This window comes from Globicephala melas, chromosome 12 (assembly GCF_963455315.2).
Source record: "Globicephala melas chromosome 12, mGloMel1.2, whole genome shotgun sequence".
Taxonomy (NCBI): Eukaryota; Metazoa; Chordata; class Mammalia; order Artiodactyla; family Delphinidae; genus Globicephala; species Globicephala melas.
In genome coordinates this window covers 55259332-55284008 of record NC_083325.1, presented here as the reverse complement: position 1 = coordinate 55284008, position 24677 = coordinate 55259332, and the positions used below count along the sequence as shown (strand labels likewise).

The following is a 24677-nucleotide window of genomic DNA, read 5'->3' as shown; positions in this document are numbered from 1 at the left end:
ATTTGATAATTCGAGTCTGCTGTTTTGATTTCAGCTGTTCAGACATTAGAGAGGTGTTTATTCCAGAGTATGAAATGTGAAACTTTTAACATCCAAATGTACTTAAGAAAGCGTGGACAGTCACTTACTAGGGCCAGAAAAGCCTGTCTGCACAAATTACTAATGTGAGGAAATGGATCATAAACAGAAGTAAAATTCACTGATGCGATTTTATTTTCTCATTACAGACAATTGGTATAAATTCATGCCAAGTGCAAAAACTGCTAAAAGAATAAAATGGTCCATGCTCTAAGATGTCCATTCTAAAAATTATACTACCAGCCACAGAATGTGATTGAAAAGACAATGGTGAACTTTTTTATCTGCTCTGATCAGACTGGAAGCCCTCTTAATAGCATTATTTTGTGTTTCCAGGGTCACTGGCCATCTTCACTCAAGTAGAATAGTACCATTTCTGATCACAAGTGACCAGATTAGTCAGCTGCAAATGACAGGTGTGTGTTAAAGCAAACTCAATATGTAAACACACAGATTTTGAATATAAGAGGAAGAAAATGATTCGTAGAAGACATCACCATGTGCTTCTAAAAAGCTAACTCCTATAAAACACTAAAAACTTTAAAAATAGGATTTTTAAAATGTAAAATATAATATAAAACCCGGATTTTATACAACCTTTCAGGTACATATCTACTACAGAGTGTCAGGCAACATGATGTATTTAATAAAGACGCACTTAAAAAAAATCCATCTATGTTTACAAGGAAGGAGCTGATTAAAAATTGCTGCCTGAAGGGAAAAATCTTGAAGTAATTCACATCCTTGATTTCACTTTGCCCCACCCTATTCTCTTCTTACCTGTCCACGGTATTGGCTACAGTTTCCAACTGTTTGAGAAGAAAGGGATAGAGTTCGGGGAAACGAGAGAAAAATTCACTCCCTGTCATCCTGTGGAGAGAGAAAAAGAGATAAATTACTATCATTTATTCCTTCTGATTTGATAATAAAGCCTTTTAATTTATTTTTTAAAGAATGACAACAAAGATCATTTGTTTGAAGATTTAATGAAATAAAGTTAAGAACAAAACTCACATCTGAAGAATTTAACAATCAATAGAAACAAGAGATTTAATTTGGATTTTGGAAATGCTCTTAACGCATGGAATTTTATCTCAAAATTTAAGATTACATACGCTTACAAGTATTTAATATTAACTTCTGACAGGGAAGAAATATGCAATTTGTGAAAATGCCAAGTTTCCACAATTGATTTGGACTCTGAGTATAGTCAGCACCTGGTGGACTGAGACTGACTCAGCTTCAGTAGTAAGGGCAAATGTAAAACGAGGTTTCTCGAAGTCGGCACCAATGGCAGCTTGGATGAGCTCCTCTTTGTTGTGGAGGCTGTCCTGTGCATTGTAGAGGGTTTAGCAGCCTCCACAGCTTCTACCCACTAGATGCCAGTAGCTCAACACCTCCTCCTCCCACCAGCTGACAACCAAAAATATCTCTGGACATTGCCAAATGTACCCTGAGAGGGAAAAAAAGGTTCCTAGCTGAGACCCACTGGTCTGGAGCATGGTTATCAGAAGACATGGCATGTGAAGCGAAGCTCTGGAGCGCCAGTCTGAGAGGGCTACCTTTTCCCTCTTTATAAATACTGCCCCCTGAACTCTGACAAGATTCTGAAAATAGGTCCTCCAACTGTACAACCGACAAAAAAGCTCAAGCTAAACATAGCGTTTGGTGTTAAGTACTGTCTCCAAAACTATTAAAGAATTACTCTGAAGGGGTAACATAAATATTCCCCAACTTGCCCTTCTTAGCAACTCTAGATGCATGCTCCTATTAATGAAGACCTCAAATATCATTGTTTAAAAATTGGGGTTAAAAAAAATTGGGGTGTATTTCACACACAGTGAAATGCTCAAACCTTAAGTGTACCATTCGATCAATTTTCACAAATGCATACACTCATGTAATCCAACCCTATGAAGCCTCAGTAATTTTCCATCATCCCAGAAAGTTCCCTTGTGCCCCTTTCCCAGTCAATTCTGAATCCTCAAAGCAACCATGATTTGATTTCTATCACCACAATTTGGTTTTGTCTATTCCAGAATTTCATATAAATGTAATAATGCATTACATAACTTTTTGTGTCTGGCTTTTTTCACTCAGCATAAAGCTTATGAGATTCATTTATGTTATTCAACATATCAATAGTTTGATTCTTTTTGAATATACAAGGTTGTTTATCCATTCTTCTCTTGACAGACAGGGACTGTTTCCATTTGTTGGCTTTCATGAATAAAGCTGCTATGAACATTCTTACACAAGGTTTTTTGTGGACATATGTTTTAATTCTTCTTAGAAAACTGACTGTTTTCCAAAATAGTTATAGCATTTTACACTCCCAACAACAAATAAGCCTTCTAGTGGCTCTATATCCCTTCCAACATTTGCTGTTGTCTTTTTTCCATTTTAGCCATCCTTGTGGGTATGTAGTGGTATTTCCCCATTATTTTGGAGAGAAGTGATTACTTTCGTTTGTTGCATACTTTTTAAACCTTACCACATGTTATAAATTTTCTTTTATACCTATTTCATATTCAGTAAGATCAAATTTTTTAAAAAGTCCTTACTCTATCCCTTACTTTATCCCTTATTCTATCGTTACTTTATCCTCAGTAAATAAGTTACAGATTTATTGAACATTTATTGGACATTTTATGTTAAATAAGCTCATATCCTTTTTGTACTTATTAGATATTTTTATGGAAAAAATTAATAAATATTATAAGAAACACACTAGACTGCCCAGTGCCTCTCCTCATAGAAAACTATGCAAAAGTATCTTAGCTTTCTCTTATAAAAAATTCAGTGCATTAAGTACTTACTTTTCATTTGATTTTTTTCCCCCAACAAATATGCATATTACATATACTGCTGTGCACCTTGGTTTTTTTTCATCTAAACTACATCTACCAAGTCATTCAATATCAGGCATCCTGAACTATTTCTTTCCATTTAATGGCTGCAGAGTAAACCACATTATGGTTGACTGTAACTGATTTAATCCCTAATGGTTAGGGCTTTGGGTTGTTACCAGTCTCTTGCTGTTACAAAGGATAACATGTATAAATTTCATCGTTAATAAATCGCAAACCTGGGCTTTGCAAGGTCAATGTTTTATTGAGGGGGAAGACAAAACAATTCCACTACAGGCTATGTTACATTCCTTACCACCTCCAAGCAAAACTGGTCAAGAATATCAGCTTCCATTTTTAGTAGAGTCACTTAAAAATAAAACTGTAAGAGTTCAGTACTGGGATCCCTGAGTACATTTGCTCATACAGAACATCTCCATCTACACAACAAAGCCTGGTGGATATCTCTTCCCAAGGAATCAGTCACTAATTTCCAGGGGAGTAAGTCATTCCTTAATGGCCTGATATCTCTTGGTGGAATAAGAAAGACAGGCATTCTCACTTAAGTAGACCATATGGTTGCTATCACCATCATCTAGAAACTGCCTTGATAAATAACTGGCTCTGCTGACCATGATAATGCCAGAGAAAAGGGCTGAGGAGCTACTATTCTAAAATTAAAACTTTTTTTTCTTTTTTGGCTGCACCGTGCAGCTTGCAGGATCTTAGCTCCCCAACCAGGGATTGAACCCAGGACTTCATGACAAGAAAGTAGAAAATATAGGATGACATACGATTTTTTAGAAATCTGAATGCCAGACTAGATAGATTCACCTGTCTTACAGGCACTGAAAGTATCTGAATAGGAGAGAGAGGTGACAAGAGCAGACAGACTAGAGAGAGTAGAAATGTGGTGACCCCATGGACATTCACTAAATGTGTACCTTTTCACCTCAACTACAGCATTAATATCTACAGGCATCTATACTTCCCTGCATCTCTCTTGATACACAGCACAATACTATGTACATGCTGGTTGACTGGTAAATATTTTGGCAATGAATGAATAAGTAATATTAGCCACAGAGGAAAAAAAAATTCTAATATAGTTGACCTCAAACCTATGCCTTATGCCTTTTTTCTTCTCTCAGTGACTGGTACCCACCCAACTGACACTTAACTACTCACCCAACCTGCCAAGCCTGAAACTCCCAGTACACCCAGTCAACAGGCAAATCTTGCTACTTCTACCTCCAGGGTATCTGTTGAGTCTATTTCCCACCATCCCCACTGCTTACAGGTCTGACCACCATTATTTCTTGCCTAGATGCTATGTCAGCCTCTCACTTGATCTCTTTGCCTCACATCTTCCCCCTCTGTAACTCTCTGTTGTGATAAGAATTCTCTCTTTAAAATACAAAGCTAATCATGCGACATTAGGAGATTAATGGCTCCCTACTGCTTTTTGGACAGTCTAAACTCTTTAGCCTGATTTTCAAAGTTCTGCTTAATCTGACTCACTTGTCCAGCTATCTCTTGCCTCTCCACCTTCAAACCCAGCCATACAGAGTTTCTTTTGGTTCTATCAACATTACATGCTCTTTCTAGTCTCCAGATGTTGGCAAATATACTTTCTGCTAGGAACACGTCTGCCCTCCCCCACCCCAGACTAACTCCAAATAATCCTTCAATTTGAGGCTTAGGCCAGCTTCTTCCAGGACACCTTCCCTGATGGCGCAAATGTGGGTTAGGTGCCTGACATTGGTCTTACACTATAATCTACAACCTCCCCATATATAGCAGTTCATACATAGAACTTCCAATTTACTTATTTCTCCCACTGATTACACGTTCCACACAGGCAGAGACTAACTATATCTATCTTATTTCTCCATATTATCTCAGGTACTAAGTATGACGCTCAGTTCACAGCTGGTGCTTAATAAACAGTTGCTGAGTGAATGAAGCTAGACGAAAGAGTCCTTGACAAAGTCAAGGAGAAAAGGAATTATGACTAAGATGGTAACAAATTAATAATTTCTTAAAGTGCATCCTTAGCTATATCTAAGGACATTCAGAATCATCATCTGAATTAATAAACTGAGTACCTTGCCAGGGCTCGAAATGTTCTTAAACACAAATATACAAAGCTCATCTCCCTGGTTTGCAAACTGTTTGATTCTAGCTCCCCCAAATAAGCCAACAGGCTGATATGTTACCTCCCCAGATATAGCAAGCCCTGGGGGTAAATTCACCAGTGACAGGCATTTCAAACCTGTTTATCTACGTGGCCAAAAACTAGCCCAGCAACTTTACAGGAAACAAGAGAAATGATAAAAAGGAAAAACTGAACCTCTGTAAGTTCAAGCTCCTAGGAAGACAAAGGAGACCAGCAAAAACTCTGAATGGGATAAAACAGACAGACACAGGAGAAAACAAACAAGCCAGGATAGAGAGTGAGAATAAGCAGCTTCAACCTTGGAACTGTCAGACTACACAAAAGGTGAGTTATTCCCTATCCCACCAGGTAAGAATTAGGCAGACACAACCGATGAGAGGCTCTTGGGGGAAACACAGAAGCTGCCTGAAGAAATCTACTTGCCTTGCACCAAGAATAAGGTGTCAGGAGCACAGAGTGGCTGTGATCTCCACCAAGGCGCTCCTCGGTCTACCATGTTCAGTGCTGGACTCCCCCAGAGCCCAGCTGGGGCCGAGAACAGAGTAGGCTAGCAAGAGAGGTTTACTGAATGAAAGAAAATGCTTGCCTGGCACCATTTTGTTTTATTTCAAAAAGCGATTTTAAACGTATTCCAGCACTTCTTATTTATCGAGAAAAAATTAGATAATAAAGAACACTGCAAAGAAAAACCTAAAATTCACCACAAACACACTACCCAAAGATAGCTACCAGTCTGTTTTGAGGTCTGTCTATACCTTTCTCCTCCTTACATACTGCTCAATAATCTGTTTCTTACCCTTCACAATATATCAAGGACACTGTTCCATTATCAATCTGAACCCATTTTAAGGTAGTAGCCTCTGTGTGGTACGCTCTCTGTGCCTCTCCTATGCTTGAACATAGGTTTGGGGCACTAATCCAGACACCATCCAGAACAACTCATCCCGTCTTGGCTAAGCTGTGTGGGGAGAGCAGTCCTAATCCAGCCACATTCAGTGCTGCCCTTTTGTCTGCACATTCCACATCTAATCTTGGTAATGCCAAGAGAGTCTAGTTTTTGAGGGCATCTGAGCTTTGGTCATTTTGGTAGTCTGTGAATCCACCCTGCCATCTAACAGCCTAGAGGAACCTTCAACTGAATCAAGCTTCTATTTCTCTTAGAGAGCTGTATCCTAAGATCGGCCACACATATGAAAAGTTGAAATGCCAGAAGCACGTGCTTCTGAGTTTCACAAAAGTATCAGGATGAAAACTATCAAGCAAAGAAATGAAGCACTTGGGGAAACGTGTTAAAAGTAAAAATAAGGCATATCCACCCCCAATTCCTACATACATACCCCCTATCATTCTCAATCATCTCAGGAACAGGGATCAACAGAGTAATAATGTACAAAGGTATAAAAAGAGAAAGCTAACAAGGGCAAGCAAAAACATGCAGGAGTAAGGAAGTACATAGTAAATAGCAGCAAAGGCAGAGTTTGTGCCTGGTTTTAAAAAAAACAGGACTTAATTCACAGGCCATGGAGAAAACACCATAAAACTGGTCATTAGATGGAAACAAATGATGAAGGCACAAGCCTGGAGGTTTTCAGTCTGTATTTGAAATGGGAACCCAATAAACTATTAAAACCTAGCTACTCCACAGATTCTGGCCTATAAATCCACCCCAGAGGGGAGAAATCAGCTAAGGGCCTATGTCCCCTTGCCACGGTGATTGCTGATAAAAACAGCAAGCTCATCTTAAGAAAAACAGTGCTCCCAAATGCAAACAAACCTACAAAGAAGACAAAGCACACACAAACACATTTCAAAGGATGATCAAATGCAAACTCATAAAATAGAAACAACTAATAAGAAAGAAATCTGGATTTGGACTCCCACCAGGAGAACCATGTCTGACTCCATTTCTAGAATCCTCTCTCTACCTCTGACTGGAGCTGACACCAGAATTTCTCCCTAGAGTACTAATAATTAAGCAAGAATAAGTGACTGGATAAAAGGGATGTCAGGGGTCCCAGGGTCAGAATCTTATACCCAAGAAGCACTTGTAATCACTGTGATGGGTCCACCAGGAAGTCCTGTTACTAAATTTCAGGCAAATGGTATAGGAAGTTAAAGGAAAGCCATCTTTTTCAGGGCCTCCGTTCTAAGGGTACTGACTCTGACCAGGTCTCCTGCCAGTCTCATCTCCCTTCTTAACCTCTGTAGATAGCCATGAAATTCTTGGCCACATCGCATGTTTTTCTAATCCTTCCCTTCAGGAACTGCTTTTCAGGTGGAGAATCTTCCAAATCACAAAACCAGCCATCACTATACTCTACCCAGGGAGGGAAGTTAAAGGTCTTGGTTCTGGAAGTGCCCTGCCCTTCCCCATGTGAAATCACTAGCCAGGAGTGAGCTGGGAAATAACAGTTCCACTCCTTACCCAGCCAGCTGGTCAGTAAGCATGCATCTCTTGAATTCTTCATGTGGGCAAGGTCCCATCCTGGCAGCTTATATTGGATTTTTTTTATAACAGAAATTTTTTTCTTAGAAAATGTTTCTTACTGAATCTCCTTACGTATAAAATCTCAGAATCAGTCTATCTGGGTTAATTCAATAATCATTTTCGAAACAGTTTGTGGTAGACTGTTTCCAAAGATGGCCGACAACAGTTCCTACTGCCCTATATGTGCAGGCCTCCTTCCCTTCAGGAGGTAGGGTCTATCTCCTTTCCCCTGGACTCTAGTCTAGCCCTGTGCCTTCTCTGATCAAAAGGAGGTAGTGGAAGTGCCTTAGGCTCCACAAAGCAAGGCAGCTTCTGTATTCACTGTCTTGAGGATGTGACTACTCTGCTAGAGAGGGCCCTCTAGCCCCCCGCCCCCAGTTGACATCTCAGATGAATGCTTCCACTTGAGTGATCCCAGATGACACCACACAGTAAAGAACCACCCAGCTGAACCCAGCCAACCCACAGAATTGTGAGAAATAAAAAACTGTTGTTGGGCTTCCCTGGTGGTGCAGTGGTTGAGAGTCTGCCTGCCAATGCAGGGGACACGGGTTTGTGCCTCGGTCTGGAAAGATCCCACATGCCGCAGAGTGGCTGGGCCCGTGAGCCATGGCCACTGAGCCTGCGCGTCCGGAGCCTGTGCTCCGCAACGGGAGAGGTCACAACAGTGAGAGGCCCGTGTACCACACAAAGAAACAAAAAAACCCAAAAAAAACCCTGTTGTTATTTTAAGCCACTAAATTTGGGGATGTCTGTTATGCAGCAATAGGTAACTGAAGCACAGTTATAACATTCAAGGCACTGAGTTATACTCTGTGGAAAAGGTAATATGCTAAATAAAAGGGACCCTGATAACAAGGAACCCATAATTTAACTCTCACAGCTCTGGAGGCCAGAAATCTGAAATCAGTATCAACAGTCCAAAATCAAAGAGTCAGTGGGGCACCTCCAGAGACTCTAGGGGAGAATACAATCCTTACCTCTTCTAGTTTTGGGTGGCTGCTGGCATTCTTTGCCTGTAGCTCCATTACTCCAATCTCTGCCTCTGTGGTCACACTGCTTTCTCTTCTGTCTCTCAACTCTCCCCTGCCTCCCTCTTATCAGTGATTACATTATCCCAACCAAATAATCCAAGATAATCTCCCCATCAAAAGATCCTTAATTTAATCACATCTCCGAAGACCCCCTTTGCTTACAAGGTAACATTTACAGGTTCTGCGGGGGGTGGGGGGGGTGGTGGCATTATCTGCCTAGCACAACTGTGAAAACATAAGAGTTAAGTCACTAAGGGCAAGAATGAACATAACTGGTTTATTCCAAGCCAGCTGTTTTCCAAATCTTTAAAGCTATGGACCACTTTTTTCAACTATAATCTCAATATTTAAAACTTAAAAAAAAACACAAAAAACCAACAACAAACTAGAACTGTTCTGGTTGAAGCAGGGTTGAGGTGAGGGATCATCAGTTTGGCCTCCATCTTATCCTTTGCAACCACAGGCTCTGATACACCTATGTGAGCTCAAGAGCCACAGTTTAGAGAGTGAAGGCTTCGGAAGACAAAGTGAAACTCAGACAGCTGTCCACACGCCCTACCTCTTTACTTCCTTTTATTCCCATCTTTTCAAACCTCTCTAGTTCAAAAAGCATACTCCATCTGTCCCTACAATAATGATTTCATCTTTTTCATAACATTAATAGTTACTGCTGTTCATTAAAACATGTTCCAAGTCTGTCTCCTCTTACTAGGAGGTTAGATCCTTGAGACTAAAAATTGTTATTTCATCTCTAACTTCAACACCTAGAATGGTGCTAGTACATGGGACACTCAGTAAATATCTGCTGGCTTCTTACTGTTTTCTTAGAACTCCCTCCACAAATCTTGCCCCAGAAAAGGATGGGCTGTCTTCTTTTCAACCATAGGGGTCCATTCCCCAACAGTCTGACTCTAAAAATATGTACAGGATTAAAAAACTCTTATTTGGTAATTCTAAAGAGTATCATACAGGTATTAAAACCCTAGTCAAGCAAATGCACTAAACATGCAAACAGTTCAAACAGTGCTGAACTGGCCTCATTCTCATCCAAAATTCCAGCAAGAAATCACCTAGAAATTTCTTTTTTACTCATTAACAGTTAATAGACTAATTTAGCAAAAGGTCCAATATTTCAGAATAAAAGCTTTTTGGTTTCTATCCCTGTAATACTTTCATTCAATTAATTTTTTCAAGATCCTACTCTAAACCTTATAGACATTTTCATTAAGGCTAATATCAATTTGCCAATTCTTATTATGAAAGCGAGGGGAAGGTGCCAACAAGAGTTCCAGACTTCAAGGAAAATATTAGAATGAGAAGGACCCTCAGAGAGGTCTACTACTCTAATCGCTTAATTTTCCAGATGAGGAAACCAGTGCCCAGAAGAATTACGTGAGTCTCCCAAGATCAAAATACAAGCTGGGGGGAAAGTGCACAACTAGAACCCAATTGCCTTGTTTCCCAATCTAGCCACTAGACTTTTCAGGGTTTCTATTACACAGGTAATCCAACCATCCTGTGCCAGGCATCTGCTTAACGAGCAGAGGACACTATGGCCCAGATAGGCCAGTTTTCAAAGGAGTTCATGTCCTCATTATTGGATCAGATAGCGATCTCTCCACTGCTGTCAATCAGCCCTGGTCAACTTAGATTAAGATTCCCTACCTGAGCTTCCACTTCCATACACTGAGCCTGGCCCACCCACTGACTTTAAAGGGAATAGATGAGCAGGCAACCCGCCAGCTCAACTAAACTTCAAAAATCTATCCATCTGCTCTTACAAAGCATTTTCAGAGATCAATGGACCACAGACATTCCATTTGATCTAATAGTCTCAAGTCTCTTCTATATTCAAATTAAGAAAATCTTACTAATACACTACAACTCTTAACCACTCTCCCCACCACAACCGCCCCCCCCCCAAAAAAAAACTAAAAACAAAAATACAAAGGAAAAAAACCCTCTAAATCTCATGCAAATCAAACCAGAAAAGAGAGTGTATATGCTTGTTCTTATTCAGGCTCAAGGCTTCTTTCTCCCTAGTGAATCCATGTTTTTTTGTAAGTTTATACTCAGGCCAAGGCTTATTTACAAGGAAAAAAAACAAAAACAGAAAAACCAAGGAGTCACCAGGCAAATGTTACATTCCCAATAAATACACAACACTGTCCGTAATGAGGTATGATGTGATGTCTGATGTACATTTCCCCAAATTCACAGCTAGAAGAAATAAGACTCAGAAATCAAAGTGTGATTTCTTCTGCTGTATGGAAAAGAGTCTCCACTTAGTGGATGTCCATCTTAGACTGCAGGATTTAGTCTTCTCTCTGAACAACTGCCTGGAAGTAATCAAAAAAATGGGATAATTTTCAACAGATTGGCTGGATCTCCAGACGAAGAGGAAAAGCCAGCGTTTGGCAGAGTTGTGAAAAAGAACATTTTGGACATCTTCGCCATTTATTTTTTGGAGAGCCAGAAAACTAATCTGGAATAAGTATAACTCATTATTGTTATTATTATTTAAAACCCTAACCTCTGGCTTCTGGGTTTGGCAGCTGGAAGCATGTTGGTTTCTGTAGAAATGCAAATGAAATTTATTAAATTAGACATTCCAGGATCAGGGTTCTTGTTTGGTATTCTCACGAATGCTGTTTTTTTAAAGTACTCTCAAGTAAGTAGGCTGCCATCTCTTCACAGACCCTGGAAAGCCATCTGCTTGGCCCTGAGAGCAGCCTGTACATTGAGATCACACAGAGGCAGACTTTCAACACGGCTGGGAGCCATTCCCTTCCATGCGTGTTTCCCCTTAACAGCCAGACCCCAAATCCTTCAAAGGCTGAGGCTGTGTTTGCTACTTCAACTGTATCTCCTACAGCACCTAGGAGAAGAGACAGACATAGCATGCACTGCTTACATTTTCAAAAATAAATTAAGGAATAAATCATGTCTCTTTTCTTCCCCTCTTTTTAGTTATATTCTATTAATTATCAATATAATTAATATACACTCATTTAAAAAAACCCTAGACAATATACAGATGAGTAAGTAGTAAAAGAAATTTCACAGTGGCCCATTCTAGACCTTTTCTATACATGTATAAAAACATTGAAATTAAACATATGATACACACAGTTGTTTTGGAGGAGTGGCAAACATAGGTGTGTGTGTTAAATACTGTTCAGCAACTCGCTTTTTAAAAAGTATTTAGGTGCTTTACTCATTTATGTTCCGTAAGTAGAGAAAAATCAAGTTTTCCTTGTCCTTAATTTTAAAAAATGTTTTGAATAAAAGTATATTCTTATTATTTTATCTCTGTATTTGATCGATAATCTAGCTGACTACAAAATAAAAGGAAATCATACTCCATCAGAATGTTGAAGGTATCTCTCATATCTTCTAAGTGTTTTGCCATTTTGATCCTTAATTCTCCACATGTGAACTGTTTTTTTTTTTTTAAACTCTACAAAATTTTAGAAATTCCATGATGATGTGTCTTGGTGTGGATCATTTTTCATTCATTGTACTAGAATTTGTACCCTTTAGTTCTAGGAAATTTTCCTGTGCTATTTCTTTGACAATTTCCTGCCCTCACTTTGCTCTGCTCTCCCCGTTGAACTCCTTTAAGATGGATATTGAACCGCCTGAAATAAACTTCTAATTTTCACATTTTTTTTCTTTCCCACATTCCATCTCTCTTGATCTCTTTAGTTTTTGCCCCGAAAGGGTTCTTTTACTCCGTCTTCCATCCTATGTTTTGAAATTTTTATTGGGGCTATCATATTTTCTTAATTTCCTACAGCTCCCTCCCTCTCTCCCTTCTTTCCTTCCCTTTTCTTTCTTCCCTTCTTCCTTCCTTCCTTTTTTTGGCTGCGCCACACAGCATGCTGCATCTTAGTCAGGGAACTTCCCCGACAAGGGATCAAACTCATGCCCCCTGCGGTGGAAGCGTGAAGTTCTAACCACTGGACTGCCGGGGAAGGCCCCTTACAAGTGCTTTCTTATTCAGATGGCTCTTTTAAAAATACCATCCTGTTCTTATTTCATGTAATTAATTTTATCCCATTTCCCTGAGAGTGTTAATTTACCTTTTTTTCATTTTAAGCTTTCTTCTGGTCCCTATATCTGCTTCTATTCAATTCCTTTTTGGTTTGTTTTTTAATTTCTATTCTTCTTCTAATATTGATTATAAATTTTAGGTGGCAGCTGTTTCTTGGAATGACTGTGGTACTTGCCTCCCTGTTGCACAAACACACACATTCCAATGCAAAGAATAATTCTGTCTGTTAAAAACACGAAGTTCCATAATGTGTCAAACAGGGTTTAGAAAACAGGCCAACAAAAAGGCGGCACAATGAAGACCACCCTGAACAAGCAATATAGCAGAAAGGCATTTTATTCAAAGGATGGTTTCTGGTTTTCTTTTCTCTGTAGAAGCTTTTCATCATGTGAATCTAAAGAACACCATTCTAAATGCAAAATGTTCTACATAAAACATTTTCCCTTTCTTTCCAATTTGGCTATGACTCTAAAGAAACAGAGACACAATAGTTACTAAGGAGGCAGGAAATCCTTCCAGTTAACCAACTTTTACATACTGTTCCTTATGGTCAAAATGGTGACCACACTGTGGTAACTCTTTTTGACTTTATGACCTTATTACTAAGACCGCCAATTACAGTCATCGTTATTTGAGCAGAGGAACTGCTTGAATGCCAAAAGACTACTCTACAGTACTATTTAACCTTTCCCAACAGAGACTTATTGAAAATGGGAGCTTGGTAAAATGTTTCCCCTAACCTTGCAAAGATACTTCCCAGTAAATATTTGAAGTATATAAATACCTCCAAGTCAAGTCTTAAAAATGCGTAAAACTCACAAATGTTAAGCCAAATACCCATCTTAATTATATAATCACATTGAAAGTAAAATAATGCCATGAGTTCAGACAAAGGTAAAAATATGACACATAAGCTAAGGCAGTTGAAATATTACTTATCTGCCTATATAAAGCCTATTTTCAAAGGCAAAATATTTTTACATAATATGCACATTTTATTTTAGAAAAGACTTCTACTACATCATGGATTAAAATTTGAAACTGTGTTCCATAGATTATTTATTCTGTGGTGGAGTGGAAATGAGGAATCACAATGTAAAGGAAGAGCAAAGGTTTGGAATCAGCCAGACCAGAGGAGGATTACTTATTGGCAGTGTAACTAACCTTGGGTGATTTATCCAACCTTGCTGAGTACCTTTCCACTTTGTTTTCTATGAAATGGGAATAATAGTGCCTACTCTGTGGATTTACTGTGAGAAATGAGATAATACATGGACAAATCTAACACTGTACCTTCTCATCCAATTACACATGCATTGTTCTTTGGCCTTGGCTCCTGCTACCCACCCCTCTTTGTTCCCCTCCCCACTTTAATAAAAGATGAGATGAAAGGAATAGAGAGGAGATTGGTACAAATTACCATTAAGGTCAACACACTCTGAGATTCTAAGATCTAAGAGTACCAGAGAACACAAGTCACTTTCACTCTTGCCACACAAATAGCTTTTAAAAATACATGAAGTGCCGCATTGAAAACATGAGTAAAATGTGGGTTTGGCACAAAAAATTTTACTTAGTATTCTGAATATATTAACACCTATACTTTGCAGTAATCATACACCAAACTATATATGTAAGAGTCAAAGGCCAGGAAGACAGCTATAAAATGGGATGGATGGATCCATATTGGTAGAAAAAAACATGGTTAGGGCATCTAAACACAAACAACACACACACACACACACACACACACACACACACACACGCAATGGATATGAGACAATAAAAATGATGGTATACAATGCTTCTCTCACATTCTTCCACTCACATATTCTAAAAAAACAGTATTTGTTGTTGTTTTTTAAGGCTTTCATAGAGCTTTCTTTCTTTCTTTCTTTTTTAAAAATAAATTTATTTATTTATTTTTGGCTGCGTTGGGTCTTCGTTGCTGTGCGTGGGCTTTCTCTAGTTGCGGCAAGGGGGGACTACTCTGTTGTGGTGTGCAGGCTTCTCATTGCGGTGGCTTCCCTTGTAGCAGAGCACAGGCTCTAGGCACATGGGCTTCAGTAGCTGTGGCACGCGGGCTCAGTAGTTGTGGCTCGCAGGCTCTAGAGCACAGGCTCTAGAGTGATAGTTGTGGTACACGGGCTTAGTTGCTCTGTGACATGTGGGATCTTCCTGGACCAGGGCTCAAACCCATGTCCCCTGCATTGGCAGGCAGATTCTTAACCACAGCACCACGAGGGAAGTCCCAGTATTTGCTTTTGATGTGCCCATTTTACTAGTAAAAACAGACACTTCCATAACTGAATATACACACAAATAGGTGCAGATGCTTCAATAAAAGTGTATTTCAGGGCTTCCCTGGTGGTGCAGTGGTTGAGAGTCCACCTGCCGATGCAGGGGACACGGGTTCGTGCCCAGGTCCTAGAAGATCTCACGTGCCGCGGAGTGGCTGGGCCCGTGAGCCATGGCCGCTGAGCCTGCGCGTCCAGAGCCTGTGCTCCCCAACGGGAGAGGCCACAACAGTGAGAGGCCCGCATACCGCAAAAAAAAAAAAAAGTATATTTCATCCTTGGAAAAGGAAAACCATATTTCTCATAATTATTTGTGATTACAATAGACCAGCTAGCTAGCCATTGAGTCTGTACAGAAATAATTTAAAGTCACACCAATAGTTTTCCAAAAAGTCTCCAAATGTGCCAGAAAACAAGTAGCTTACAAAAATGGTTGATATGAAGACTAAATAAAAATAACTAATTGAAGGAACAGTCACTAATTGTTTTCATATGTAAATTTTGGCATTCCACCTTATTTTTAATTAATTCCATTAAATTGGTGTTTCGTAGGTCAGAGGATTTTATGACTACAGACCAAAAATGTTGTTTATAAAGCCATTTACAGGGAACTGCCCACAAATATTTTCTAATACATTTTTTACTTTTGTCCGATTCAAATTGTTATTGCTTCATTTTTTCCTCCTTTGAGTCCAATTTTGTTCTTTGTATTTACTTCCACTTCCTTTCTTTGCCCTTCAACAAGGGGTAGTCCATTATAAAGTCTACACCATTCTTTTAAAAATTCATATAGCACCAAATAACTCTAATCTGCAAGCACACTAAGGAAGAAAAGGGGAAAAAACAACAAACCAGGTGGTAGGCAATAAATATTCTTACACACAAAGCCTCACTCCCCCAACAGAAACGCATAAATAGGGTGGCCAAGGCTTATTTATAGAAAGGACAAAGGGTAACACAGGATAAAAATGAAAATATAGCCAAAGAAGCCTCTTAGTCTCCTCTGGCCTAATTTAAATAGGGTTACTCAAGTTCATGGATTGGTAATGGATGATGTTGCAAAATAAGGATGAATCAGTCATCACTAAAATATTGTTTTATTCTAAGGTTGGACAATATCATATGTTTCGCCCTAAAAGACATGACTCACAGGGAGCCCACAATTCCTTTTCCTTTCTTCCCTGAAATTTGAAAAAAACCAAAAAGGAGTGGGGTGAGGGAGCCACATATCCAGAGTTCCACACCATTTTAATGGTGATTCAATTCTGCTATTACTCAGATATGTGACTCAGGTAAGTCACCTAACTTCCAAGTCTCAGTTTCCTCACCTGTTAAATGGGGATAATTATGCCTAACGTACCTATGTTACCTGGTTAGCATCAAATGAGGTAAGAGATCTGAAAGTACTTTGAAATCATCAATTTCTGCTGATTCTGCCTCCTATTTCTTAATTCTGTTCACTTCTTTCAATTTCCATTGTCACTATTCTAATTCAGATCACCAATATTTCTTCCTTAGGCTGGATCACCTTTACAAATATCAGACCACATAGGTGCCCATTCATGAGGAAAATGAGAAAAACCAGGGCAATATACATAGAGCTAAACGTATTACATTTAAATATCTAACATTTATTTGAGATTCTCCTGTGAGTGTAGTGTATGTGTATTTGTGGGCATGTATGTTAAAACGTTCTTTCTTTATTATTTTTTTAAAATAAATAAATAAATTTATTTATTTGTTTATTTATTTATGGCTGCGTTGGGTCTTCGTTACTGCACACAGGCTTTCTCTGGTTGCGGTGAGCCGGGGCTACTCTTTGTTGCGGTGCGCGAGCTTCTCACTGCGGTGGCTTCTCTTGTTGCGGAGCATGGGCTCTAGGTACGCGGGCCTCAGTAGTTGCAGCACGCAGGCTCAGTAGTTGTGGCTCACGGGCTCTAGAGCGCAGGCTCAGTAGTTGTGGTGCACGGGCTTAGTTGCTCCGTGGCATGTGGGATCTTCCCGGACTAGGGCTTGAACCCGTGTCCTCTGCATTGGCAGGCAGATTCTTAACCACTGCCCCACCAGGGAAGTCCCAAAACGTTCTTTATTTTATGAAATGAGTCTGAGAAGTGGGATGTTTTGTTTTTAAATTTTATTGTATTTTTTTTAATACAGCAGGTTCTTATTAGTTATTTATTTTATACATACTGGTGTATATATGTCAATCCCAATGTCCTAATTCAAGTGGGATGTTTTTTAATGTCCTTTTTTTTTGGTTGGTTCATGAAGTCCAAATGTCTGGGTACCATTAGTCTATATTATCCTAACAAGCAAAGCTATTCAAACAAACTGATCTCCCAATCTTCAACGTTTACTCCTAATCCAGCTTCAGTGTGTTCTCTACACTGTGGCCAAAATGATCAAACTAAAACAAATTTAATCCTATTACACCTGTGCTTAAAATACTCTCCTTGCTCCTGTGTCCTCAAGTTGGCAGACAAGGTCATCACCTCATCTCATGCCACGCCTCCCTTGCACACAGCACAGCAATCGTGTGTTGTGATGACTCACTGTCACCCCCAGACTTCTGCACAGGAGCGGTCACCCTCTACCTCACCTGCCCTTTCCCAAGTAAATATTGCATATCCTTTTGTTCAGCCATTATCTTTCTTGCTCTAGGGTGTCTTTCTGGATTCCTCCAAGCCCAGATGACATGTATCTCCCATGTGCCATTACAGCAGCAACCCTTCCTTTCCTCACTGTAGAACTTGACTTGTAAACTGATAAATATTTACTGGGCTTCTGCTATGTGTCAGGCACTGCTCTAGGTGCTGGAGATAGAGCAGTGAATGAGACAAAGATCCACCTCCAAGGAGCTAACACTCTAGTTAGAGGAAACAGATTAGAAATCAAAATTCAAAATAACAGAGAAGTGAAATATTTGGTGATTGCTCATAATTGTATCCCATGAACCTGGAACAATGCCTGGCTCCTAGCTGGTGCTCAGAAATTATTTGTTGAATGAATAAACACAGGAGTGTCAAAAGCAGTATGCAAATGTGAAGGACTGACTACTGTGTGCACTGGGTTCAGACTGGTCTATTAAAGTCTCTTCTTAGAGTGTGGCCCAAGCTTTCAGAAGCCTTAAAGCATGCTGTGTCAGTCACATCAGGGCATTCGCTATTCTGAGAGTTGGTTTTATGCTTCGCAAAAGTAATAATTTTGCCAGTAATTTTTAGATCAAATGAGTTAAGCATTGAAGTCTCGAAAGTCCCAACTTGGCACAGCTTGCCTCTTCCTCAAACTCAAAACACAAAATTTTAAAAAAGCCAGTTCCTTATATGGTTCAGACACCAGGATGCTGGCTTCCTGCTACATTGAAATGGTTCATACTGGAAAAGTCAATAACTACCATGAACAAGGACCTTGTCAGATCACTGTCAAGGCATAATCCCCACCTGAGTTATAACCCGCTGAAGTGAATTAAAGTCAAGAAAGTAAACATTTAATGAATAATCAGTTGCCTTTGGTTCAAGAAAGGTCTTAGAAATAAGCTTTCCTTTAATTAAGAATAAAAGTATCCCAGAAAGCTGAAATGAGATCTGAGGAACACTCCACATGGGTCAGCTAGTCAGCATAAGAAAGAGTTGGCAGTACCCAGGTGAAACTGCTCCAGGGTGTGACTGTAACACCATTCTGTTCATGCAAAGATTTGGAAAACAGATTTTCTGGACAGAACTGGGCCTGACATCTCCACTACCAAGCTGACAAGCCAAAAAAATAAACCTGGTACAAAGGTACCCAGTGGTTTTGAAAATAGCTCGCTGTCTTTACTGACTGCTAATGATCAAGCCCTGGGCCTAGACATGCACCGATCAATCAACCAAGGGACAAACATGTGCTTAAAAGTAAGCTAAGTGCTCTGGAGGACACGAGCACATAGAAGATACAATTCTAAGCCTCAAGGACTTAAAATCAAGTTTAAAAAATTAGACAGAAATTAAAACAAAGCATGATTGAAGGACTGGTGTGGTAAGAGCCAACAGAGTGGCATAACCGGGCTCTGGAGACCAAAGCAGAGGGGAGAGCCTCCAAAGGGATGCTCAGGGAAGGCTAGTTTCACAGGAGGGAAGGCAACCAGGAGGCTGACAGATTTGGAAATGCAGAGGAAGAGAGGTCCTAAACTAGTCTAGGTGACTCCTGGCCTTGAAGGACAGCTAGGAGTCCCCTTTCCCAGGGGCGTGGGGAGGTTGAAGGAGGAGCAAGTATGTGCAGGAGATGGGGCTGCACGAGGACACCATGGAGGTAGAGATGTGTAAGGCCTGCCTGAGGACAAAGGAAAAGGCTACAGCAAAAAGCTCCTCCAGTAGAGAGCAGGTTGGAAGGCCCTGAATGCCAAGCTAATGAATTTCAACCAGATTTCTCAACTACTGGAAAGCTACTTTAAGTTTTGGCCAACAAGTAACACGAATTGTGTTTAAGTCTGTCCTAAACATTTTTACATAAGTCTACACTGCCCACACAATAGAATTAAAAGAGAGAATTTTTCTCAACAATGTTCCAAAAGTTTAAAGACCAGCATATTTTCATAGATATCTAAATAAAATCATATCACTGTGACTAAGTTTTAGATCACTCAGTAAATCACATATACTTGAGTAAATGCAGCAACCATTGAAAGGTTCATTTTCAACAGCACTGAAAATGACCTTTCAAAGACAAACCCAGTCCTAACTACACCTTACTTCACCCTCCCCCCAAACCTGACTAGGGTCTTTATTTTTGTATTAAGTGTTACAGATTTTCTTATGGACCTGGAAGGAAGAGCTGTTAGTCATCAATCTGGATGGTGTGTATTAATGAAGTCTTTGTTCAGAAAATTTAATTATAGGTTTGAGCCTTGGACGAATGCAAAATGAAAATATTGGAGGGGACTTTCCTTCTGCTAATCTGCCAACTAAGCAGTACCATGGACTTTCAAAACTGTCCCTGTGCACATCATTTGGAGAGGCGGTCTCCTCCCTGGTGTCTGGGGCATGGCTGACCCCAGTTTACTCCTGATTGCTTCCCTGGCCTGATCTTGGGCTGCCCTGTGCCGCTCAACTTCCAACAGAGGTTCTGCAATCAAAGGCCTGAGGATGCTCAAATGTAATTTGGGCCGTTTCATACCTTTTAGAGGCTTGTGCCTCAACAAAGGCAACACGACTGCACTCGCTCATTCTCACTGGCTCCAGGCGACCCCAGGACTTTCCCACCTTTGACCCCATAAGCTGTGTAGACGGAGCCCAGAGTTTAAAGCCAAGCTTTAATCTACCCTCAAGTTTACAAAATGATTTTACTCTGACAAGTGATCATCTGGGGAAGGCTGCTGAATATGCTGAAAATGCAGTGTTCGAGGCTGCATTTTATACTTTGATTATCATATAGATGCTAGCACTTAAAACCTGTATGGTGACAGCACAACTAGACTTATCATGGTGATCACTTTGAAATGTTTAGAAATACTGAATCACTATGCTGTGTAGCAGGAACTAACATAGTGCTGTAGGTCAATTATACTTCAAAACAAGCAAACAGAAAAACTCATAGAAAAAGAGATCAGATTTGTGGTTACCAGAGGTGGGGGTAGTTAGAATTGGAGGAAGGTGGTCAAAAGGTACAAACTTCTAGTTATAAGATAAATAAATACTAGGGATGTAATGTACAACATGATAAATACAATGAACACTGCTCTATGTTAAACATGAAAGTTGTTAAGAGAGGAAATCCTAAGAGTTCTCAACACATGGAAAAAAAAATTTTTTCTATTTCTTTAATTTTGTATCTATATGCGATGATGGATTTACTGAACTTACTGTGGTAAGCATTTCCTGATGTATGTAAGTCAAATCACTGTGCTGTACACCTTAAACTTATACAGTGCTATATGCCAATTATATCTCAATAAAACTGGAAGAAAAAGCAAAACATAAAAAGGTAAAAATAAAAACTATAAACAAGGAATGAAATAAATAGTAATCATATCAGTTAAAGACACTGGATTTTGAAAGTTTTCTAAGCAACAATGAAAGCAAGGAGAAAACCCTGGTTAATAAAAGACCTGCTTTCTAAATCTTAGGACATGTTCAGGCACTCTTCCATAGAAAGCCTAAGATTCCTGCCAGTGTCACAACAGGAAAAGCTGCCGACCAAAAACTGTCAATATGAATGAAAAAGTATAAAGAGAATTTCCCAAAGTAGTAGGGGGGAACAACAACTGCCTGGAAATCTCTAAATCAGTCCCTCCAAAAGCACTGTAGGGTGAGGGGAAATTTTCTAGTTTAAAAAGCTTTTAAACTAGGGGAAGCTTTCCAATTTAAAGTAAAGTTAAATAAAAAAGTAAAATAGAAGTTAATCTCTTCAATGTATTAAAACATTCAGATTCCTAGAGAAAAGCAATATGTAAATATAACGCAGAGGAATTATTAGGGCAACATTTAATTGAAAGATGAAAGAAACCAAATGATCAACAGATCATTTTGGAAACAAGACTGAAGGACTTGGGTTTCTCTTAATTTCTGCCATTCTTTCATTACTGAGCCCTTACGCTATTAGAGGCACTATGCTTGGCATTGTGGGAGAATACGAAGATGATTTTGGCTTTCAGGTCCCCTCAGTACAGGGAGGGGGGGACCCCAAATCAAAATCATAAAACACACAACAGAAAGCCATCCCTTTCTGAAACCTGCCTTAAATGTTAAAAGCCATTTTCAGTTCAAAATGCTAAGGTAACTCTTCCCACAGAGAGCTGATTATTTGGATAGAGACATGTGGTAAACATTTCCTAGGGAAGGAGCAATGGAAAAAGGTCAAAGGTCAAAGTCAACTGAGAAGAGCTGCAACATCTCAGCAATTTACAAATTTAAAGGAGAGCAACAGTTTGAAGGGTGGAGATAAACACACCACCTCCATTCATTATAAACTGAGATTTAAGAGAGAATCTTTTCCTTCTCTGGGGTGAATACCACAACATCTGCTCTCTCGTCATAACAGCAGCTAAGTTGATTTAAGAAAATATTCTCTCTCTCTCTCTCTCTTTAAAGCTGTTGGTGCATAATTACACGATTTCTCTTGAGCCTTGGTTTCCTTAAGGCGTGTTTATTCTGCACATCTGCTCTCCCCATACCTGATTACACAAAGGTATCATAAATAGCAAACCAACAGGTATAAAGAGACCAGCCCTCAAAACAGATCAAAGCAAACAGCCCGTGGAGTCCTTTGGAAATCTTGGCTGGCAGCTCTTGTAAATAAAAGTGCTTCTAAAGCAGAAAGCATTCAACTACCGTATTTATATAGGACGTGATTGACAGGTCAGTTATTAACTTCATAAAAACACAGGCAATGTTAACTAGCAAGAATGTTTGTTCTAGCTGTTCTATCTGAAGGAAAATGAAATCCAAGATAGAATGGCTTGCTCTCTGTTTCTTTTAAGTATTTATTTTAGAACCGTGCAGTATAAAAGAATGTTTTTTCAAGTCAGTGAACTTAAGCTATTTTGCTTACTGTTCTGGAATTTAAGTATGTTGTTATAATTCTTTAGAAAACAAATGTTACATTTACTGAAGGCAAATTCCAATGGTGCACCATGATCTTTTCAACCCCTCGAAAAAAATTTATTCTTTTGAATTACTAAAATTTTTTTTAAAGTACATTAATTAATATTTCTTCCAGTAACTGAAGTATATCAAATCCCAGAATCAAAGAGCAGGGTTTCCTCCCACTGCTCTAGAAGAAGGCATGTATGTGTTTCCTGAATTGCCTATGGTAGCACGTCTAAAATTTGCCAAAAGGAGATAAGAATAAACCGGTCTGTATTTCATTAATAATATTTTGAGGGCTTCTCTTTATTATGAATACATTCTGTTCGATCATTTACTTCAATATTACAATGCAGTACCTTTTATTTTTTAAATTCTTTCAAAAAATAACATCAGTTATATGCAGATATATGGTCAGGAAATCTTCAAAATCCACTTCTGTGTGCAAGGACTTTCATCCTTGAGGCTTAATAAAGTTAATCCCACCCCTATCCCAGTGGAAAGTAACACAAATGTCAGCCTATGTTTCTCCAACTTGAAGAGCAACTTTATAACAGATTTAGGCAACTCTATGGCAAAGAAATTCAAAACGTTGCATCTATCCAATATATATAATCATTCTTCTGTGAAATGATTTTCTTTTAAAGTAACAAGGAAGAAATACAAGGAAAAGTTGGAGAGAAAAATAAAAAACAAATTTTGCTTTTTTGAATCAATTGGCCAGTACTTTTAAGACTGAAATTATAAAAAGTTGGCATTTCCCAGCCAAATAAATGCTTATGAAGTGGACTGTGTGTTTATGTGCATGTTTGTTTATACATTTTTAATATCCTCAGGACTGAGAGTTCTTCCATGTAAACATAAGTTTTGTTAAATGCCTCTTTAATTAAATGTAAAGGCTATTTGTTATCAAAATGTTTCACTCTTAGCAAAGGCTGTCATTATGAGAGCTAAATACCAAACACAAGAGCAAACCAAAAATCCCCAGAAAGTCCATCCTTGCTCATCAGTACGTTTAATGTACCAAAATCCTGTTTTCTTCAGCACTCCTACCAGCAACAATCTTTCAGAACACAGAATTCTTATGAAATAAATACTCAGCCTTAGAACATACCCTGGCCTCCTCCACTATCCACCCCTCCCCATTTCCCCCAGCAGGACTATATTTTCAAACTAGAATATTTGTTTTGACAGACTTCTGCTTGCTTAATTCTCTGGCAAAGGATTGCTTGTTGCGCCCCTAGCCAGTAATGAACATTTTGCCAGAAATATGCAACTTTTCGCACAACAAGAAGAGGGAATTAAAACAAAACAAAACAAAAAACAAAAAACTGCCGGCAGAGACTTGCAGAATTGAAGATAAAAGCAGGCATGCTGGATGAACAGAATCCTTTCCCTTAACATATCATAATTTCCTCTTGTTTTCCCTGCTTCTCGCTATCAGGAAGAAAACCTTCATTTGGCATTTTCACATACCTTCTCTACACTATATAAAGCAATGGGAAACTATTCCCTAAATCTCGGTTTCTAATTAAAGAATCACTTATCCAAATGAAAAATGTAGGTTAGCTAATCCTACTCAGAGAGTAAATCTCCAAAACAATTTCTTAATAATAGTTTATCAGGAAAATTAAAATCCATTGAACTTGTTTAATCCAGTGGAATACTTCTCTTTCATGATTCTTCCAGTTACAATGAAGGACCTCACACTCAAAAACTTAACAGTGCAACATGGCTCCACCTTCCCCCTCTGGGCTCAGAAGGGTTGGGCGGAATATCTCACACTCACAGCAGAGAGCTTAGGGTGTGGGTGAAGTGCCTCTTTCTACAACTACCCAGATTCTTGGGAGGAGTGGCCCACAGAGTAGATTTCCTGCATGGGTGGAGTCAGACACTTTCCAAAAAAACCAAAACAAAATAAAATACTCATGGACCTTGAAAGGGAGGGCACAGGGGAACTGACAAACATGTCCCAAAGAATATCAGACTGTCGAAATAATCTCTGCTGAGAGATCCTCTTTCTCCACACATCATTTAAACAGCGATGCCCCCAGGAGTCTATCCTCACCCGTCTGGGTTCTCTCATTCACTTTCTGGCATAAAATACCATCTCTCACGGACGACTCCTTTGTCCAG

The 24677-nt window shown here is 39.3% G+C and overlaps 1 protein-coding gene across 5 annotated transcripts in view; it reads right to left on the bottom strand.

Annotated features, from left to right (window-relative positions):
* Nucleotides 1–24677, bottom strand: part of THADA (THADA armadillo repeat containing) — a 315670-nt gene that overhangs the window by 180110 nt on the left and 110883 nt on the right. For all 5 annotated transcript variants that reach the window (XM_060309158.1, XM_060309159.2, XM_030857806.2 and 2 more), the window contains one exon: nucleotides 859–948. In XM_060309158.1, the coding sequence (XP_060165141.1) occupies nucleotides 859–948 (90 nt within the window). The remainder of the gene's footprint in view (nucleotides 1–858; nucleotides 949–24677) is intronic.